Source organism: Vulpes vulpes, chromosome 8 (genome assembly GCF_048418805.1).
Source record: "Vulpes vulpes isolate BD-2025 chromosome 8, VulVul3, whole genome shotgun sequence".
Lineage (NCBI taxonomy): Eukaryota > Metazoa > Chordata > Mammalia > Carnivora > Canidae > Vulpes > Vulpes vulpes.
This window is the reverse complement of record NC_132787.1, coordinates 13,912,454-13,934,579: the sequence shown is the minus strand read 5'-3', so window position 1 is coordinate 13,934,579 and position 22,126 is coordinate 13,912,454. Positions and strand designations below refer to the sequence as shown.

The window sequence follows — 22,126 nt, the reverse complement described above, 5'->3', positions numbered from 1 at the left end:
TGATATAGTCCCAATAGTTTATTTTTGCTTTTATTTCCCTTGCTTCAGGAGACATATCTAGAAAAAAAGTTACTATGGTTGATGTCAAAGAGGTTACTGCCTATATTCCCTTTAGGATTTTTATGGTTTTAGATCTTACATGTAGGTCTTTAATCCATTTTGAATTTATTTTTGTGTATGATGTAAGAAAGTGGTCTGGTTTCATTCTATTGTGTGTTGCTGTCCAGTTTTCCCAAGACCATATAGCTGTGGGACTCTACAGAAAGTCTTATTTAATACTCACAGAAGCCTCATTAGATAGCTATTTATATTAAAAAAAGATAGCTATTTATCTCCATTTTACAGTTGAAGATACAGATGAAAGTGCTAATTAAGATTTGATTCTAGATCTCTGACTTCAAAGTCCACATTCTTAATCATTGTACTTCTCATAGGTAAATGGACTAGGAAAGAAAACATGAAACCTATGCAAAATTAAACCTAGGATTCTAGCTTGTTATTTTAATAGTTTTTCAAGGCTATCAAATTATGTTATCAAGTTATTTGAAATAATGACTATTAGAAAGTAATTCTTTTTTAAGCTTATATGTATAACTGTTACATCTACTCTTTCAACAATGCCTTATGCATAAAATACATAGCATAGAAGTTTCTATATTTTATCTAATTCTCTATGTGCTGCTTTAAAGAGGAAAAAATATACTGGTAAGACTGTGGGTGTGAACACAAAAAAGAAATTCTGTGATACCTATTTATCAAATTATTAAATTTAATGTAAGTTGAGAACTTGACAGGAGAGTATTTCTGTCACAGACTTTATATACATCTAGATTGATGATGGCCTTAGGGACAATCACATATTCAAAAATGAAGGAAAAACTGTTTTCAAATGCTAGCAGCAGACAATAAAAAGCCTCATGTGCAGCAGGAAATATAACCCAAGCAGAAAAGAGGATGTCAATAATGGAAAAGCAATAAATGCTATAGGGTCTGTCTTTTGTGTTTATGTTCCAGTATAAGCATACATTCAAATTAAACCACAGACTATTTATCCAAGTTTATTTCTTGAAACAAAGTTAAGCGCATTTTTAAAATGATAGACTTTACCTCCTTCTCTTTGAACTATGTGATAGAGGTGCACATTATGTAGAATACATTCCAGATCATGATCTGTATAGCCTTTATCATGCATGTCATCCACTGAATCAGGATAGATGACTTGATCACGAAGACTTCCAAGAGACATATATGGCCTATAAAACACCAAGCACACAAGAATCCTAGTACAAAGTTATTTTAGTTTACTAGGGTGACATTCTCATGGTCTGAAAACTCCAGAGCAGACTTTAAATACCATTTGTCTAGGGTTACCTCATGACAAGTATTTCTCAGGCACTACAGGATAATATTCTGTTACGTTCATGTAAAAAATTATTGAGACATAGCCACAAGAAAAAGTTGGATATTTTTGGCACAGACGTACATACCTTGTTTCACTATATTTTATAAACATTGGTTCTGCATTTCATCTAAAATTATTTGGTTTTAAATGTTATGAAATTTGAGGTTTTGACCCAGTGATATGAACTAGCAAAGCTTTTTAAAAATGCCATTAATGGGGTGCCTTGGTGGCTCAGTTGGTTGATAATGGACTCTTGGTTTTGGCTGAGGTCATATTCTCATGAGTGGTGGGATCCACTTGTGTCAGGTCCTGGGCTCAGGAGGGAGTCTGCTTGTTCCTCTCACTAACTCCCTCTCTGCTCTTCCCCACTAACTTGAGTTTGGGAGCATATTTGTGTGTGTTCTCTCTCAATCTCAGATCAATCAATCAATTCTATGAAAAATAAAAATGCCATTAATAATAAAATTAAAGCAAATTAAAATTATGCTGAGTTTCTTACTTTTCAGATTGGTAAAAGTTCAAAAACTTGACAACTTACTCAGCTGGAAAACTATGGAGAAACAGGTACACTCACATCAGTGAAAATGCAAAAATGTACAAACTTTTGGAGGCGATTTAGAAAAACGTCATATATATTTTGGCCTTTGACCCACTTCTTGCAATTTACTCTAAAAGATATACTTCCAAAAATAACAATAAGAGTGTGTAAGGTTATCCGCTGAAGCATTATCTGTAACTGCAAAATATTGAAAACAACCTAAATGTCCACTCAAAGGAGACTGGATAAACTTTAGCACCTACACTATTGAGCTGTGAAACAGGATGTAGACAATCTCTATAGAATGATATTCTATTATATTCTTTTAAGTTGAAAAGCAAAGTGCAGAAGTAGATGTATAGCCAGGTTTTTCAACAGCAGCATTATGGATAATATGGAATCAGTACTTTGTAGTTGAGAGCTTTCTTATGTATTGTAGAGGTTTAACAGCACACCCAATCTCCACCTACCAGATGCTAGTAGCATCTACTACAGTAGTTACTCCTTATTGTATCCTGCAGGACAACACCATCTCCATTGGAGAACCACTAACATACAGTGTACTTTCTTTACACAAAACGAAAGCAAAAAAGAAAGAATACGTTTATCTGCTTACATTTATTTTAAAAAAAAACACAGTAAACTAGAAACTAATAAGACAGATTACCTAGGGAGATTGGAGAAACAAGGCAGCATGGATAGGGGAGAGAGTGACTTCCCTAAGTATCCTTTCTATATATTTTTACTTCCAGAATCGTGTTAAAAAGTTATTAAAAAAATATAACATTAAACCAATAATGGTGAAGGAAGAAACCTTAAAATTCAGTACAAACAGAAACAAATGAACTGAATAGTATATCAGAGTAACAACCACATAAAAGTGGGGGGAGGTACTGGTCCAAGGAACTTGAACTCAGTTTCAGGTGAAGACCAAGAGAACCATAAATACTGAACCTTACTTACTTACTTACTTACTTACTTATTTATTTATTTATTTATTGAAGATTTTATTTATTTATTCATGAGAGACTCAGAGAGAAAGAGAGGCAGAGACCTAGGCAGAGGGAGAAGCAGGCTCCCCTCAGGGAGTCTGATGTGGGATTGATCCCAGGACCCTGGTATCATGCCCTGAGCTGAAGGCAGATGCTCAACCATTAAGCCACTCAGGCATCCCAATACTCAACCTTATTTAGCACACTTCTTGTTGGTAATGATACAGGTGTAGCAATTCTGAAATTATTGTATCTATGTTGCAAGACTGACCAAAGAAGTAAACAGTTTAATAATGTTAGGAGCTAGGTGCTCCCTCTGAAGAAAGATGATACTAACAGAGCAGGTGAGAAGGCAAGAAAATATGTAAATATTTCATTTGAATTAGAATGTTAGTATGAACTCATGCTTTAAAAAAATCTATTTCCTGTTCTGTCTACACTTGGTGTATCCTGATAGTGTCCTCTGAGAAGGACACAGCATCATTTAGGTAGTGTAATGGGTTGAACTGTGGACCCAAGAATATATGCCCATGTCCTAAATTCCCAATACCTGGGAATGTGACCTTATTTGGAAAAAAAAAAAAAGTCTTTGCATATGTAACTAAGTTAAGGCTCTCCAGATAAGATCATTCTGGATTAACCAGATGGGCCCGAAGTCCAGTAAGTGCCCTTATAAGAGGAGGAGAAAGGAAGGGAAGAAAGTCATGTGATGACAGAGAAGACTAGAGTTATGCTGTCCCAGGCCAAATTCATCCGGCACCATAAGAAGCTGGAAAAGGCAAGAAAAGACTCTATCCTAGAGCTTTCTTGCAGAGAATAAGCTTGCCAATACTTTGATTTTGACCTCCTGTCCTCCAGAACTATCAGAGAATACATTTCTGTTGCTTTAAACCACCAAGTTCTTGGTTAATCAGCATATCTCAGGGACAGGTAGCATTCTTGCACCAAAACCAAACCAAACCGAACCAAACAAACAAAAAAACCCCAAAAGCATTACCTGAATCATATCACCAGGAAACTACCAGACAAACCTAACTTAAAGGACTTTCTTAAAATAATAACATTTTTGCCCTCTATGTATATCAACTCATTAAAAAAGAGAGAAGCTAGGGAGGTGAGATTAAAAGAAACTACAGCACCATAGCAACTAAAATGCAAATGAATTGAGAAAAACAAGTTATTATAAATGATAGCATTATGATAATTGGCAATATTTAAATATGGAAAATTGTTGAGGCTCCTGGGTGGCTCAGTCAGTTGGGCATCTGACTCTTGGTTTCAACTCAGATCATGATCTCATGGCTTGTGGGATCCAGTCCCATGAAGGGCTCTGTGCTCAGCAGGGAGTCTGCTTGAGGAGTCTCCCCCTGCCCCTCCTCTCCTCTCTCTCTCTTTCTCACACATACACACTCTCTCTAAAATAAATAAATATTAAAAATATATATTTATATAAAAAACATGGAAAGTTATTGGGGGTCACTGAGAGGACATGACTGCTGGTTGACCATGAGCTGGGCTGGGACAATCAGAGGTTCCTCACTGCCTCACATGTGCTTGGAATATATGCTCTGCCCACCATTCCCACTGCTGGAACTGTTTCCAAGAAAGCAGCCTTGAGAGAGCAATGTGTTGTTGGGACCATCTGGATGCTATATGTGACTGAACCCAGTTAAGGCCTCCATACACAATTAAGATTCTGGTGGGCGAGTGCAGAGATCCATTCACCTTGTAGTTGACCAAGACAGGCTTCATATGTTAGTTCCCCTGCCTGTTAAATCTGCCTCCTACCAATCTAGACTAGTTTCTTCTGTCCCCTTTTGCCCTCCATGTACAGGGGCCAGTTTGTGAACCAATAGAAGTATATTTAGATAATATTATACCAGTGTTAATTTTTATGAATTTGATTATTGTATTATGGTTATGCTAGAGAATATCTTTGTTCTTTGGAAATACACCCGAAAGTAGTTAGGGATGAAGATTTCTGATTCCTGCAACTTACTTTGAGAAAACAAGAGAAAGTTGAAAGTTTTAAGTATAAATGTGTTTTTGTAGATCAATTGTCTACCTATTTTCCCATAAGATGCGAATAATTTAGTTGAAGGAGAGATAACACAAAGTTATTTTATAATAAGTTTAACTAATATATGAAAATAAAATATTTATATTTTAATTATATATATATATATATATATATATATATATATATACACAATCATGTAAAGATTTTTAATGTGGTCTTTACAAATGTAGGAATCCTTGGTCATATTTTAAAAATTGAGATATAGAGGTGCCTGCATGGCTCAGTCAGTTAAACATCCAACTCTTGGTTTCTGCTCAGGTCAGGAGACTGAGCTCCATGTCAGGCTCCATTCTCAGCAGGGAGGCTGCTTGAGATACTCTCTATCCCTCTGCCCCTCCCCTGCTCATGCTCTCTCTTTCTCTCAAATAAATAAATAAATCTTTTTAAAAAATTGAGATAAAGTCCACATATAATAAAAATCCACCCTTTTAAAGACACAATTCAATGATTTTTAGTATATTCACAAGCTCATGTAACCATCACCACTGTCTAATTCCAGAATATTTTCTTCACACCAGAAAGAAACTCCATATCCAATAGCAGACAGTCCTATTCTCACTCCTCTCAGCCATGCACAGCCACTAATCTACTTGCTTTCTCCACAGATTTGCCTATTCTGGACATTTCATATACATGAAATCACTTAACATGTGGTCTTTTGTGATGGCCTTCTTTCTGTTAGCATAATGTGAAATTTCAGGTTCATTGATTTGTAGCATGTAACAATATTTCATTCGTTTCTATGGCTGAATAATATTACACTGTATGAGGGCAGTCCCAGTGGCCCAGTGGTTTAGTGCCGCCTTCGGCCCAGGGTGTGATCCTGGAGACCCAGGATCGAGTCCCACATCAGGCTCCCTGCGTGGAGCCTGCTTCTCCCTCTGCCTGTGTCCCTGCCTCCCTCTTTCCGTGTCTCTCATGAATAGATAAATAAAAAATCTTTTAAAAAATATTACACTGTATGAGTATGCCACAGTTTGTTAATCCATTTATCAGTTGATAGATATTCCAGCTGTTTTCACTAATTGGATATTATAAACAGTGGGCATACTCCTAGGAGTGGAATTTCAGGGGTATATGACTATTTACTTTTTGAAGCACTGCCCAACTGTTTTCTGAAGTGACTATACCATTTCTGGTCACATTTTTTCCCTACCATTTCCCTATATCTTTTTCTCTTGCCTTTTTCTTTACCTTTCCCTCTCCAGTCTAACCATATTTCTTTAAAAAAATAGAATTAGGACACACAGTTATTTGTCTATATTATGTTAAGCACTCATATAATGTGACAATATCTTAAGTTAATGTCTGGTAATAATAATCGTAGCATAAACAGAAATTGGCTATCAGAGCCAGTGACTAGTTTTTCAAATGGTACCTAAGACTACTTAAAGAAGAAATACAAGGTAACTGTAGGGAGCAGCGCTTTTGCTAGCTTTCAAAAGACACCAGTTCCAATTTGATGTAAATTAGATGCACATATATATCTTATACCTTAGTATAAACTCCAGATATGATTTGATCTACAGAACAGCCATGACACAATATATAACAGAGACTACAATGATTAAAATACATCTGAACATTCATTTCACAGATGTTTCTACAGGATTTTACCATAATACTTGATTAACTGGCAATATTTGATGAAATCATCTTTTACATCTACATTTCAAGGAACACAGTAAAGAGTCATGGTTGTGATAATAGGCTTTAGAGAGACGGTTCTGGGCTGGAATTCCAATTTTCCTATTTACTAATGATGTGACCCAAATTCTGAACTAGAGCTGCTTCATTTGCAAAGTAACTTACTATTCCATTTGTTATAAAAACTAAATGAGGCAGTGGGTTTTTAATAGAGCATGAATGAAGCAATGTAGTCCGAGCACTTAGTACAGAAAAGATACATAGCAGGCACTCAATAAACTATTACGGGAACAAAAGTTCATTTCTATTTAGGCTTATGTTTGCTACCAATGTAATACGGCAACATTTTAAAAAAGGCAAAAGAACTCCATTAACCAGGGATGCCTGGGTGGCTCAAGGTTAAGCATCTGCCTTTGGCCCAGGGCATGATCCTGGAGTCCCGGGATCAAGTCCCACATTGGGCTCCCTGTATGGAGCCTGCTTCTCCCTCTGCCTGTGTCTGTACCTCTCTCTCTCTCTGTGTCTCTCATGAATAAATATATAAAATCTTAAAAAAAATTTATGTGAAGGCAATGCAGATGAAATTATATAAGAAATATTTATAAAATTATATATTTATAAGGACTCAACAAATACTGCTCTGAGTTCCATTTTTTCCTTGTTTTATCATCATGTAAAATGATATAAATAACACATTCTATAAGTTTTTAATGAGGTACAGAGCAAATAAGGATACTTTTTTTAAGGGCAGAGGGGCAAAGGGACAGGGATAGAGAGAGAATCTTAAGCAGACTCCACACCCAGCATGTAGCCCAGTGCAGGGCTCTATCTTACAACCCTGAGATCATGACCTGAGCCAAATACAAGAGTCACTCACTTAAGCAACGAGCCACACAGGCACCCCTAAGGATACTTTGATAGACTTAATTAATATATTTACTTAAAAATATTATGAAGTTAAGGTTACCACCGAATTCTCTTGAAAAATTATATCAAGAAAAGTTGGGATGATGCAGAATCTTTTTGAAAGCACAGGAAACAGAGGACCGTATATTTAATGTTTATGTGATTAGTTTGCATGTGATCCTTTTCCAACTCAAAGGCCTGGAATTTAACATTTTAAGCTAGGTCAAGTTTCTCTAGTCTTACTAAAGTTATACATAATTGAAAAGCACTTAAAGTACCCTTTACTAAGCTTCCTTTCTAGATATATAGACCTATTCAGATTATCTCCTAAATATTTCAGGTAGATCAGTTACCAAGTCAGAATGTTATTAGCTTCCTTGCTCTGGCCCATTAGAGAGGGGATCATGCAACATACCTACTATAAACAAAAGAAATAGATTGCTTATAATTAGTAGCTATCAAAAAAGAAACACTAGTTTTAATTTACTTCCCTAAGTAAAATCCATAATAACCTCTATTTGTTGTGGAAAAGATATTGGAATAAACTCATAGGAATCACATTATAATTTGAATTGTTATTTAAACAATTATCATAATTGTTTTTCTTTGTAATCTGGGATTACTTCAAGTGCATCTACATTTAAAATTTTAATTACAATAGTAAAATTAAAGTTTTTCAGATCAAATCCATTCCCACTGATTATGGCTTTTTACATTTATATTACAAATGTCTCCGGGTACTTCTGTAATTTGTATTCTACTTCACACTTTTCTGTGTTAATGTTGAAAAATCTGACAATTTATGATTGTTTTGGTAAAATGTGTTAACATTTATTAGGGTTTATGTTCATATATTTTTATATTGTTCTGTATTTTTCTCTTTAATAGAGACAAAAGGAGAAACCATCGAGAAATGTTAGCTCTGTCTTTTAAGGTTTTAGTCTCTGGAATGATCATCCAAAATTCTAAATGTTTCATAGTCATCTGGAATTTAATTGTCAACAATGTTGACAAAAATTTCACAGCAGTATAAACTATATTTAAGCATGAGATGTGTTAAGTTTAAGGTACAGCTAAGTGCTGCTGTGTTACCATAGTGATAAGACGTTAGCAATCTGAAAGCCATAGAATATAGCTATTAATAATTCATATAAATGTACACACTGGGACCAATTATGTCATCAGATTCTTTTATGAATAGCAAGAATAAAATTTGAGTCCTCAATGCATAAGTCATTCCTAATATTCTTAAAATAAATATGTAGCAAAAAAGAAGTATTCAACTGAAAAGAAATATTAACTATTACTGCAATCATATTTTTAGGATGTTATTTCTAGGTGCCAAAGCACAGCCTCTGGAGAGCAGGGACTACATTTAATTCCAAGTAATAAGAATAATGTTAGTGGAATAATCAAAGTATTGCTAACCTGATGAGAATGCAAATTTCTTAAAAATAACTTTTGAAAAAAAAAATAACTTTTGTTATAAGTATTTATCATTATATTAGACTACTGTATGAAATCCCTGTTATTTTACTTTTTGATCTACAAAAATTCTAATTCCAAGTGGTTCAACTTAAGCGTGACTCATAAAATTAGGAAAACTTTTGGATGCAAAGGAAGATTTTTCTCCATTGTTATTTTTATAAGTTAATCCACAGAAGAGTTAAAAATAAAAAAAAAAAAATCTATGCTAAACATTTTTCCAAGCAACAGGAAGCTATAGGAAATTGTTTATATTTATAGATTCCTTTAAGAGAGTTTTAAAAAACTGAATCACTACACAGGAGATACCAAAATGTATAATTTACAATTCTGTCAACCAATTGCCTGAAGATACTTATGCAAAGTTTACTTGCTTTGAATCTAATAGTTAGAAAGCAAAGGAACAGAAGTAAATTAGCTACAGCAATATTACTGAGCCTTCTTCATGGCTAAAATAATTTCTTTACAAGTAAATTAGCTACAGTAATATTATAAGCCTTTTTCATAATTTCTTTTACAGGGGACATGTTAAATGACAAATATTTACAACCCCACCATAAAGAGGATTATATATCTAGGACAAGTAACAAAATAAATAGCTTGTTTCCTTATTAGTATATGGAGCCAGACTGATTTGGCAGTCGAAACCAAATCTCTGCAGATGTTCATTCACTCATTTATTCAATCTTTCATCATATGTTCATTGCAGTGTTATAATATGCCATTCTATAGATTCAATAGATTCAGTAAGATACCACCAGTATGGTACAGAGATGCAGATGCCCTTTCTAGCTTATATTCTATAAAGATTTGTTCAATAGTGAGTCAACATGGGCAAAGTCTGTTCTAGTAACAACCCCCACTTCCTAAACTCAGATTTGTCTAATTTGGGGGCAGCAAGACCAGTGTATGTGTAACTGACAGTGTATGGGGCTCCATGAGTAGGCCTGAATTAAGCCATATCACATTCTTCCTTTATTCCAGTTGGCCATGTCAGACCAACATTCCACTCAGGCAATGGCCCCAGGGAAGCCTGCATCTTTGTCCTTCAGAAGTTCTTCCTATTTTTTTACACCTAGAGATCCATTAAGAATCAAAAAGTTCAAAAACTAGAGACCAAGAGGAAAATAGTAATCAAGATATTTAAACTAGCATTCCCCCATATTCTTACTTAGGTCCTTTTCCAGGCCCCGTCCTCATGTTTTAATCTGAGGGAAAAAAGAAAAAAAAAAGAAAAGAAAAAAGAAAGACAAAAGAAAAAGAGAAAAGCAAGGATCTCACTAAAAATACATTAATTGAGTATGAGGGCACCATCTCTGCCATGGAAAAAGGAGGCGAACTAGGTTTTCTAACCTCCTTCCTGATCTCATGTGCTCCTGATCCTTCAATAGTTATTATTTGGTTTTATATGTGTGGGTTAAGCGATATTCTTCAATAACATAGTTCTCCTATCCCTCCAAACAGGAAATCCTGGATTTGAAATGTATTTATATAGAAACAATTTAAAAGGATGTTCAGATTTTTAAATATCTTCACAACTCATTTGACACATCCACATCTTAGCCTGCAATGCACTGGTGTCAATGTTGGTGTTACTTAAGTGTTCTGGTCATTCTGATGAACCTCTTAAACCAAAAATCCTTTCTCTGTTTTAAAAGATAATCTCTTGTTTTGCCAACATAAAAGTTAAATAACTATTTTTTAATGTCATAGTGCATTATGAAAATTAAGATTTGCTTGTTTCATGTCTCTGCAGGAATTCTGATTTTAAATTAAGGGAATCCTTTTAGAGATTATTTTAAATTTTATGGATAAGTGGGTTTTAGAAGAAAGGAAGGAATAGAGGACAATTTTTAAAAAAAATCTATTTATTTATGAGAGACACAGAGAGAGAGGCAGAGACACAGGCAGAAGGAGAAGCAGGCTCCTCTAGGGAGCCTAATGGGGACTCAATCCCAGGAGCCCAGGAGCACAACTTGAGCCAGGGGCAGACACTCAACCAACCGAGCCACCCAAGTGCCCCATAGAGGAAATGTTCTAATTTGAAAATGATTTGCACATAGTTTAAGGAAATTTTAATGTTATACAAGAATATATCTTCCTTCACATTAATATAAATGAATGACAGCCAGTACCTCTGCTAAGTTTTTTGCTAAAATTTTCCTGTGTTGCTATCCAGCCCCAGCATTATATGGACCTCTGCTTCCAAACAATAGCTTGATATTAGAACAGATTTAGCATACCAAACAAACAACTTTAGCAGGTGATACTTGCAAGGTCAGGCAAAAGCACAGTAATTTTTCAGAGAAATGTGCCCTGCTGCTAGCAACAACCAAGACAAAATAACTTTAGAGTCAGACATGCCTAAGTTTAAATGTTAGCTCCAGTCAGCTGGATGACTTCAACCTAAGTTTTCTCATCTAGGATTAGAAGTACTAACACCACGTTTATGGGTTTTCATACAGAAAAATTAGAAACATATAATATGTGTAGAATAGTGACTAAGTATGGCAATCACTTATCACATTGTAAAATAACAAAACAAAACAAAAACAAAGTAATAAGGCCAGAGATGTTCAGTTCTTGCTAAAGATGTTCTAGGATCCATCAATTATTTTAAAAGGTCATAAGATTCTCAAAATAAAAATCAATATTAATTCACTTTATGTTAAAAATACACAGGCTAGTCAACTATACTTCAATTTAAAAAATGCATAGATTGTATTATTAAATGCATGAGTGGAAATGCCAACAAAGAAAAGAATGGATTAAATACTGGCACTACTAAAAGCTGAGATTTCATGTCATAAGCTCTTCTAAGAAAAAATTGATAAAAAAAAAAGAAAAAATTGATAAATACAGAAATTTTTGAAAGTGAATGCAAACTATAAAAGAATCATTTTGTTATTCCCCATAAATTTGGGGAATAACAGTGCTAGAGAGGCTTTAATTACTATAATATTCTGAGAAAACATTTAAGGTCAAACTGGTTTTTTTCCTTTTCAATCACAGGTAGATGTTTTCAATATGATTATTTTATTAATCTGAAAATAACAGGCAGTGAATGCAGAGGGTTTATTTCCAGAGATTTGATGAAGTCTAACTCTAGCTCTGAAATGCTGTGTAACTCAAAGTATTAAAGTCTCTAAACCCTTTTTAAAAGATTTTATTTATTTATTCATGACAGAGAAAGAGAGAGAGATAGAGAGAGAGAGAGAGAGAGAGAGAGGCAGAGACACAGTCAGAGGGAGAAGCAGACCCCACACAAAGAACCCGATGTGGGACTCGAAACCCAGACCCTGGGATCATGCCCTGAGCTGAAGGCAGATGCCCAACCGCTGAGCCGCCCAGGCGTCCCAAGTCTCTAATCCCTTTGAACTCCAATTTAATTATTTAAAACATTATACTTAGCATGACTTATGCAGAGCATAATCAATATGTACTGTTTATACACCTAAAGATACAAGTAACCTTACCTATATTTAATTTTCTCTATAATTAGTCATGCTATCATTCCTGGATACAATCAAATTTAGGATTTTTGTATTTCATTTAATTTAGAAATGTGGTTCATAACTATTTATTAAGCAGTATTTACATTAAGTCTAGAAGATAAAGCTGCATGGTACTTGAACATACTATCCTATGAATGAAGTAGTAAACAAATACTGAGCTGATAAATAAAATGTTATTTGTTTATTTTAAAACATTTCATTTATTTCTTTGAGAGAGAATGAGAGAGATCATAGAGGGAGAAAAAGAGGGAGAAGCACACTGCCTGCTGAGCAGGGAACCTGATGCGAACTCAATCCCAAGACCCCGAGATCATGACCTGAACCAAAGGCAGACAATTAACTGACTGAGCCACCCAGGTGCCCCTAAAATGTTACTTATAATTTCAGAATATCTTTTAGCAAAATAAAATGAGAAGTAGTGAGTGTAATAGAAGTTACCATCATCTTTTGTTATATTTCTCAAGGAGCATGAACAGACTAAAATTGAATATATAAGATTATATCATATGTATATAAGAAAAATATGTCATTTCTTGTGGAGAGGAGTTAAGTTCCTCAGGTAGAAACTGGGCAAATGGCAGACCCACAAAGCACCAGAGAACTTTAAGAAGTAATTCAAAGAACTTCAGCATAAAGACTACTTTAGCAATGCTTAAGGAATGGGAGCTATTATTTCCAAATATGTACCAATGACATAATATTAATGGACTTGAATTAATAAATATTTGCTTTTCTCAGTTTGGTGTATTAAAGGGAGTGTAGATAGGACAAACTTGCTTAGAAGTTTCCCAAAGCAAGAACAAAAATTGTGTGCCTACTTGAATCTGAGGCATTTCTAATCTATTTAGTCACTGGAGAAACAGCCAATTCATGACAACTATTAAAATCCTAACTGGTTTTCAAAATCTAGGTCAAATGACACAGTGTTATATTGTGGTTTTTCTCATTTTGAACATCTATGGCAAGACTTTCTTGAGGTGTATTAAAGTTGGTTGCATGCTTTTGTTTATAACCAAATTTAACATAAGCTCCACACTGAAGGGACTGTCTTATTCATTGTCTATCTTCCATAGTATCTAATAGCAGGGCTTTATAAATACTTAAAATTAAAAAGAGTAGAGTATTGACAAAGAATAAAGTATATTAATGTTACCAAAATATGAAGTATGATATCCTAGCCATTCCAGTCCCCTTTCTTCTTCTTTTTTTTCTTTTTTCTCTTACTTAAAAAAAAAAATGTTTAGTTAAATTTAATTTGACCCTTATAATACAACCCTTCTCTCATTTCCTAACTCCGTTTCTCATTTCTCATTCCTTCTCTCATTTCTCAAACTCCAAAGTCAAGGATGGACAGAAATTTGCACAAGTTACCTTTTCAGAGAAAATTATGGGAAGTCTAATTATGGGAAATCTATGTCAGATTTGTTATATGTAAGTATTAAGGCATAAGTATTGAGTAGTGAGAAGATCAGGGTTAAAATTTCTGTCCCAAGATATTTCTACCACAGAAGGGCAGTGAGAGCAAGAGTTCTGGGAACAGAATTATTGGGTTGGTGCCCAATTGGAGACCGTTGCTGAAGAAAGATATGTATATAAACGATCCTCTGGACGATTAAAAAGAAAGAAAATAACACAAAGGAACACAAGATTTTGCCATCTTTTGTCAGTAAACAACTATTTCTTCTTTCTTCCCTCCCATTCTTCCCTCCATCCATTCTTTCCTCTTTGTTTCTCCCCTACTCTCTCCCTCTCCTCACTCTCTTTGCCCCAACCCCCATCAAAATGTTTCAATTTCCTATTTTGATGAATGTTAGCTTATAATATACTTTGTTAGCTGTTGAGCTAACCAAATAAAAGAATAGGCTTTTGAGACTTTAATGGCTGAAGTTAGAGACATGCTACAGAATTACTGGGTGACTAATGGGTCATAAATTAGTGGATTAGTGAATGTAAAAGCAGAAAATCACAAATCTACCCTAAGGTAGTTGGGAATACAGAAATTCTGCACCAAGAATTGACAAAAAAAATTCAGGATCTGTATCCAATTGGAAGACTCTTCCTGAGGGTCAAGATGGCAAATGATGGGGAACAATGAGTTTCAACCATCAGTTTGAAGATTATAGTGCAGTCATATTACGCAGGAAATTGTCTTGAACAGCCTAAAATTGCCCAAATATTTTTTAAAGTCACATCTGAGCAACACTAAGTATTTTACCATATATTATTCCATAGATTTAGAGTAGCTAAATCTACATTAGATATGAAATTTTTCTTTGCTACAACTTATCAAATATCCTAATAGTTCTCATACCCAGTCATTAATGAAATACGATGAGAGGAAGCTGTTTTGAAACTAATTTATCTAACACAACTTTTTATTTGTATTCTTGAACTAAGGCCCAGATTTTCATTTATCTGGTTCTCATTATTAACACTGTTAAAGTATTGGAAAACATTAACTAGAATAATATTGCGGAAGTTTCACAATTTCTTAGGAATTCAGGTTGTCCAGCTTACAAACTGAGCCATAGCAGCATTCTCTGAAGGTATGTTTTAAAATATAAGTGTCTGGGGCAGTCCTGGTGGTTCAGCGGTTTAGCACCACCTTCAGGCAAGGATGCGATCCTGGAAGCCCAGGATCAAGTCCCATGTCAGGCTCCTTGCATGGAGCCTGCTTCTCCCTCTGCCTGTGTCTCTGCCTCTCTCTCTCTCTCTCTCTCTCTCTCTCTCCCTCTCTGTGTTTCTCATGAATAAATAAAGTCTTTTTAAAAAAATAAATAAAATATAAGTGTCCTAATATACTTAATTAGAACATTTTTTTCTCTGAGTAGTTCACTTTTTTCTTTTGTATATGAATGACATTAAAAACCCATTTTAACAAAATCCACTCCTTTTTTTACCCATGAAAATAACAATTAATGTACATTTAATCACTGCATCCATCTTCTATCAAGGAGCCTTTCAGTTATAAAAAGTGAAAACAGGGAGATAATAAAGTCTGTTTGTAACTTATGAAGTTTATTTTGTACATAAGACTCAATTCCATATTCACTTTACAGTTTTTTTCCTGCCTAACTAGTATTTAACCAATATTCTATTGCTATAAAATAATGTAATAAGCCATTAGATAATAATACTCATTAATGAGAATATTCAAAGAAAAAATGTTTAGAAATGCCTACTGACAAATATTTTGAAAGAGGTTTGTAGCAGCTTTCTTTGAAATCATAAACACATAAGATTATTTTCAAGTTTTCTTGAAGAAAATAACAGAATTTAGAATATAAGAAGTAAATACTACATTTATTATATCTTCTTGGTTTACATATACATTTAAATTTTATGCTTTTTTTGCAAGATACTGGTCTTATAAAAATTTAAACATAAATATGAATTTTCATGTTTCTAGAAGCTATATAATCAAGATAAAATGACTTTTAATAATTATTTTAAAACACTTTAGCCTTGAAAAATAGTTTTCATTCTCATTTCTCCTTAACTAAGTTGCATTTGGCCTTTTGCTTAGGCAACAGTAAATTTCATAACTAAGAAAAAGTTTCCCAGTGATTTATATTTGTTGCAAAATAACCTAGGTCTCTCTGAGGGCAAACACTGGAATTTATGTATTTTCTTTTTTTTCCTGCTTTTAAAAAATCTGGTAAAATACACAAAATATAAAATTTGCCATCTTCACCATTTTTATGTGTACAGCTCAGTGGTGTTTTTTTCTTGTTTTTTTTTTTTCAGCTTTATTGGGACATAATTAACATATAACATTGTATAAGTTTAAGGTATACAACATGTTGATTTGATATATATAGCAAAATGATTATCACTGAAGTGTTACCTGCTGACCCTATCACCTCACATAATTATCATTACTTTATTGTTGTGGGAACATTTTAGACTTACTCTCTCAACAACTTCCAAGTATATAATAGGTTATTGTTAACTGTAACCACAATGCTGTGCATTAGATTATCACAATTTATTCATCTTCTGACTAGAATTTTGTATTCCAGACCAACATCTACCCATTTCTTCTACACTCCAGATCCTGGTAAGCATAAATCTATTCTCTTTTCTGTAATTTTTTTTTTGATTCCACATGTAGGTGCTATCATAAAGTATTTGTCTTTCTTTGTCTGAATTATTTCATTTAGTATAATGTCCTCAAGGTCTATTCAGGTTGTCACATGTTCTCTTGGTTGAAGTTTCCATTGTATATATAAAGCACATCTTTTCTTTCAATTCAACTGTCAATGGACCCTGAGGTTGTTTCCACATTTTGGCTATTCCAAATAATGCTGCAACAAATATGGGACTACAGATTTCTCCTCATGATCTTGTTTTCATTTCCTTTAGACATAGATAACCATAGTGGTGTTGCTGGATCATATGATAGTTCTATTTTAAATTTTTTGAGGAGCCTCCATACTGTTTTCCATAGTGGTTGAACCAACTTACATTCCAACCAATAGTGCACAAAGATCCTTTTTTCTCTACATCCTTGCCAATACTTGTTATTTCTTGTATTTTTGATAACAGTCATTCTAACAGCTGTTAGATGATATCTCATTGTGGTTTTGGTTTCCATTTTCTTACGGATTAGTGACATTCATGTACATTTAGCCCATTTGTCTATTCAAAAATGTCTATTCAATTCCTCTGCCCATTTTTATTTAAATAAGATTGATTATTTTTGGCTAGTGAGTTGTATGTGTTCTTTATATTTTTTGGATATCAAACCCTTATCAGATACAAGATTTGCAAATATTTTCTCCCCTTCTATATGTTGATGTAGTCCCACCTGTTGATTTTTGCTTTTGTTGCTTGTACTTTAGGTATTATAACCAAAAAATTATCTCCAGACCAACACCAAGGAGCTTTTCCCCTATTTTCTTCTAGGAGCTTTATAGTTTCAGGTCTTACATTCAAGTTTCCAATCCATTTCAAGTTTATTTTTGTGAATATTGTAAGATAGGGTTCCAATTCCATTTTTCTGCATGTGTTCATCTGGTTATTCCAAAAACATTTATTAAAAAGACTACCCTTCCTTGTTTGTGTTGTCTTGGTTCCCTTGTCAAATATTAGTTGACCATATGCATGGGTTCACTTCTGCGTTCCTTTGGGTTTTTTGTTTTGTTTTGTTTTGAGAGAGAAGCACACATGAGAGGGCAGAGGGGCAGAGGGAAAGAGAGAATTGTAAGCAGGCTCCATGCTGGACATGGAGCCAAATGCAAGGCTTGAGCTCACAATCTTGAGATGATGGCCTGAGCTGAAATCAAGACTTGGATGCTTAACTGACTGAACCACCCAGGCACCCCTATTTCTGGGCCCTTGATTCTATTCCATTGGTCTATATTTTTATGCCAGCATTATACTGTTTTTATGACTATAGGTTTGTAATATAGTTGCAGTCAGAAGTGCAATGCCTCCAACTTTGTTCTTTCTCAGGATTGCTTAGGCTATTCAGGACTTTTTATGGCTCCACACAATTTCTGGGATAGTTTTTTTTTCTATTTCTATGGAAAATGCCATTGGGATTTTGATAGGAACTGCATTGAATCTATAGATGGCTTTGGGTAGTATAGACATTCTAGCAATATTAATTCTTCTGATCCATGAACCTGGATAACTTTCCATTTTTTTGTGTCTTCTTCAGTTTCTTTCATCAAAGTCTTATAGTTTTTAGTATACAGATCTTTCACCCTCTTAGTCAAATTTATTCCCCAGTATTTTATTGTTTTCCATGCTACTGTAAGTGAGATTATTTTATTTCTTTTTCAGATAGTTTGTTAGTTATAGAAACACAGTTGAGGGCAGCCCAGGTGGCTCAGTGGTTTACCGCTGCCTTCAGCCCAGGGCGTGATCCTGGAGACCCAGGACTGGGTCCCATATTAGGCTCCCTGCATGGAGCCTGCTTCTCCCTCTGCCTGTGTCTCTGTCTCTCTCTCTGTGTCTCTTGTGAATAAATAAGTAAAATTAAAAAAAAAAAAAAGAAACACAGTTGATTTCCATACATTGAGTTTGTATCTAACAATTTTATTGAATTCACTGATTTGTTCTGAATGTTTTGGTAGTGTTTTCAGGATTTTCTAAATGTAAAATCATATCATCTGCTACAAAAACTCTACTCTTTTACTCTCCCTCTTTTATGTTTTTAATATCACAACTTATATATATTAACAAATTATACAGGTTATAGTTATTTTTAATACTCTGTCCTTTATACTAATATGAACACGATTAATACATCATCATATTAGAATTCTGAATTTGACTATATATTTACCTTTACTGGTGTTGTATATTTTCATGTTACTAGTTAGCCTCATTTCAATTTCAAAAACTCCTTTCAGCATTTCTCATAAGGCAGGTCTAGTGTCAATGGATTCTCTCAGCTTCTGTTTGTCTAGGAAAGTCTTTATTTCTCCTTAATTCCTGAAGGATGATTTTGCTGGATTATGCACTTTTCTATGCCTTGGAAATGTCTTATATTGCTCAGGTCACAGCTATATTCAAAAATTGTATCTTTCGTATTATATACGAAATCTAAAATAGCTAAAAATATAAAATTTATATATATACAAGTTTATTTGAATTGAGAGTAGAATTCTATAATGGAATATTTTCCTCATGATTCTATGCCTTATAATCTAAATAAAAAAACCTTAAAATCAGTGTATTTAACACATTAATGTCTGAAACTTAAACTTTGGCAGGATGATTTAGTTGTCAGATTCAGAAGGTTTCCCAAAAGACCTTAAAGCATATAGAGGAAGAGACAATGATTCTGGTGTCACAAAATGTTATCTATTTTATGTTAAACTTATATAAGAATTCATGACACTGCTCACATCCAACATTTTCTTATCGCAGTTCTTCATTCTTCTATACTTCAAGTAGCTTCCTACTACTAACATAAATCTTATTTTAAAGCAAAGAACTCCAACAAAACCCTCACATGCCTAACTACAACGTGGCGTAAAAGTTAGACCAGTGGGCAGGATGATACAAGCATTTTTTGACAAAGGAAAGGGGCAAGAGAGACATGTGGTTGTACCAAACTTGATATAACTTTTATATTTGTCCTGGTTCTGTACTTCCAATCTAAGTGCTCTATTAGGTTTCACAGAATAGTCTTCTAATACAGTAGGAGTGCTCTGTGATGTCTGCCTAACTCAGGGTGATAGCAGATGGAAAAGATGAGCATCAGTGTGTGTCTCTTCCTCAAATTTCATTTTCTTTCACCCACAATAAATATTCCAAATCCTCAAGTATAACTTTGTATTTAGATGTTTCTAAATTGTTACAAGGAAAGATGGCTAAAGACTTCAGAAGAAACAATATTCCTTTAAAATATTTCTATGCTTACTTTACACGCATTCTTAGTGTAATTTTTAAAATTAAGGTAGTTTCATATCATTAATAATATAGCATAAAAAATAATATAGCATAGCTGTAATAAAGACTATTTTATGGAGGCTCTTGAATAATTTTAGAACATATACAGATTGATGAAGAGATTAGTATGCTGGGATCTCTGGGTGGCGCAGCGGTTTGGCGCCTGCCTTTGGCCCAGGGTGTGATCCTGGAGACCCGGGATCGAATCCCACGTCAGGCTCCCGGTGCATGGAGCCTGCTTCTCCCTCTGTCTGTGTCTCTGCCTCTCTCTCTCTCTCTCTCTCTCTCTGTGACTATCATAAATAAATAAATTAAAAAAAAAAGAGATTAGTATGCTATCTAAGTATAATTTTGTCTGTTAGAAGAGATAATCTACATCTCCAACAATCAAATTACTCTTTTGACCTGGCTGCTATTTCTTGAGATTAGCATTTATAGTCTTTGAGTGCTCATTATTTCTATATAGATGTGAAAATAAAAACAAGTGGTATTGTCTTAGAAATTCTAATAATCAAAGTGATATTAAAACGTTTTTGGATAACTGAATTTTTATTTCCTTAATAGTTTCTTTCAATGAAAACATGCTTAAAGATTATAAATTGAGGAGACTGAAGAATCAAGATAATTCAAAAGCAAAGTGAAATTTTCTTGTGATATAAAATATGTACCTACCTTTGTGGAATATAGAACATATGTTGAGGAGGTGGTTTATAGAGGACTCCTTCATACACAGGCCAGAGCCCACTTAAAATTCTGAAGAGAGAACTTTTTCCACAACCATTGGGACCAGTTATCAAAAGATGCATTCCTTCTTGTACCTAAAGTAAGAAATAAAATTACAAACTGCAACATTTAAAAATGATTTCATTTGGCAGCATTTAAAAGTGTTCATTTTTAAAAAACTTTCAAATATATGATAACCCAGGGTAGGCAAGGATTCAAAATAAAATATGTCAGGCTGAGAACATCAAATCTGGCTTTTGACTATGCTCTAAAGCTAAAAGCATGATAAAATAATCCAACTCCAAAGGAAATGGATCTTCTTGGAATGAGCACTCCTTTCTAAAATTTTAATTGAGGTTTTGTCACCACATTCTAGATACATATGTGGAAACACAGCCACATGGGAAATAAGAACGTTTACAATTTTTAATTAAAATACATTAAATTTTACTTTATTTGTATTAATATTTGGTTAAATTTATATTGAATTCAAATACAACTTTGTTTTATTTGTCAATTGGATTTATTAGCTACAAAGCTATGCTAAGATCCAGCCGGGTAGTTTAATTTTATACTTCAGCAGTCTGAAATGTTACACAATCACAAAACCCCATAATCATAGAGATGAAATGATTCTAATTCTGTTTTATTCATAGATGGAAAAAATACATTTACCAAACCAAGACAGAGGAAAGAAAGAGGATTATAATTTAGTCTCACGTCTAGGAATGAATTAAAACATATATATGATATATATATATATATATCATATATGTATTTATATATAATATATATATATGTCACAATTTATTTATCCATTATCAATGGGATGCTTCTCTTTAGAATCTTCCATCTTTTTTGTCATTTAAATATAAACAGTTAAATTTCATGAGTTCCCATTCCACCCAATAGGATCAGGTAGTTATCTTGGTATGATACTTAAAGAGTATTGGAATGAACAAGGAAAACGAGTAGAATTTAAAAATTTGCTCCAAGAACAGTGATAACATTTCTAAGAACAAACAATATTTTATAATGGTGATTAAAAAGTGAATATAGCATCAAAGTATGAGAGGCAAAAATCTACAGATGCTTGCAGATAAAGCTTTGTATATATGGATGCAAGTATCTAAGTATTAATGATATAAAATATATCATATTGAAAATTCAAAGATGAAAAACATTATATTACTTGGATTATGTCAGTATAAGGGGTCAATTCCATGTCTACACATTGTGTCTCATGCACACTGAAATCTTTTTGTTCAAAGAAGGTGGTGGAGAGAGGGAGGAAGGGAAGAAAAAGAGAAGAGTTGGAACAGGGTTAAGATAAAGGAACTAGGAATGTATATAATAAGTATATGTAAAGCAAAAATGGCTCAGATGTATATTCTGTCTAAATAATTAGACATTTCCTTGGTAAATACCAAT

At 33.8% G+C, this 22,126-nt stretch overlaps 1 protein-coding gene across 2 annotated transcripts in view; it reads right to left on the bottom strand.

Annotated features, from left to right (window-relative positions):
- The window catches only part of ABCD2 (ATP binding cassette subfamily D member 2), a 68,885-nt gene that overhangs the window by 20,303 nt on the left and 26,456 nt on the right, over window positions 1–22,126 (bottom strand). For both annotated transcript variants that reach the window (XM_072765594.1, XM_026000118.2), the window contains 2 exons: window positions 20,645–20,790; window positions 1,108–1,253 (listed from right to left, as the gene is read on the bottom strand). In XM_072765594.1, the coding sequence (XP_072621695.1) occupies window positions 1,108–1,253; window positions 20,645–20,790 (292 nt within the window). The remainder of the gene's footprint in view (window positions 1–1,107; window positions 1,254–20,644; window positions 20,791–22,126) is intronic.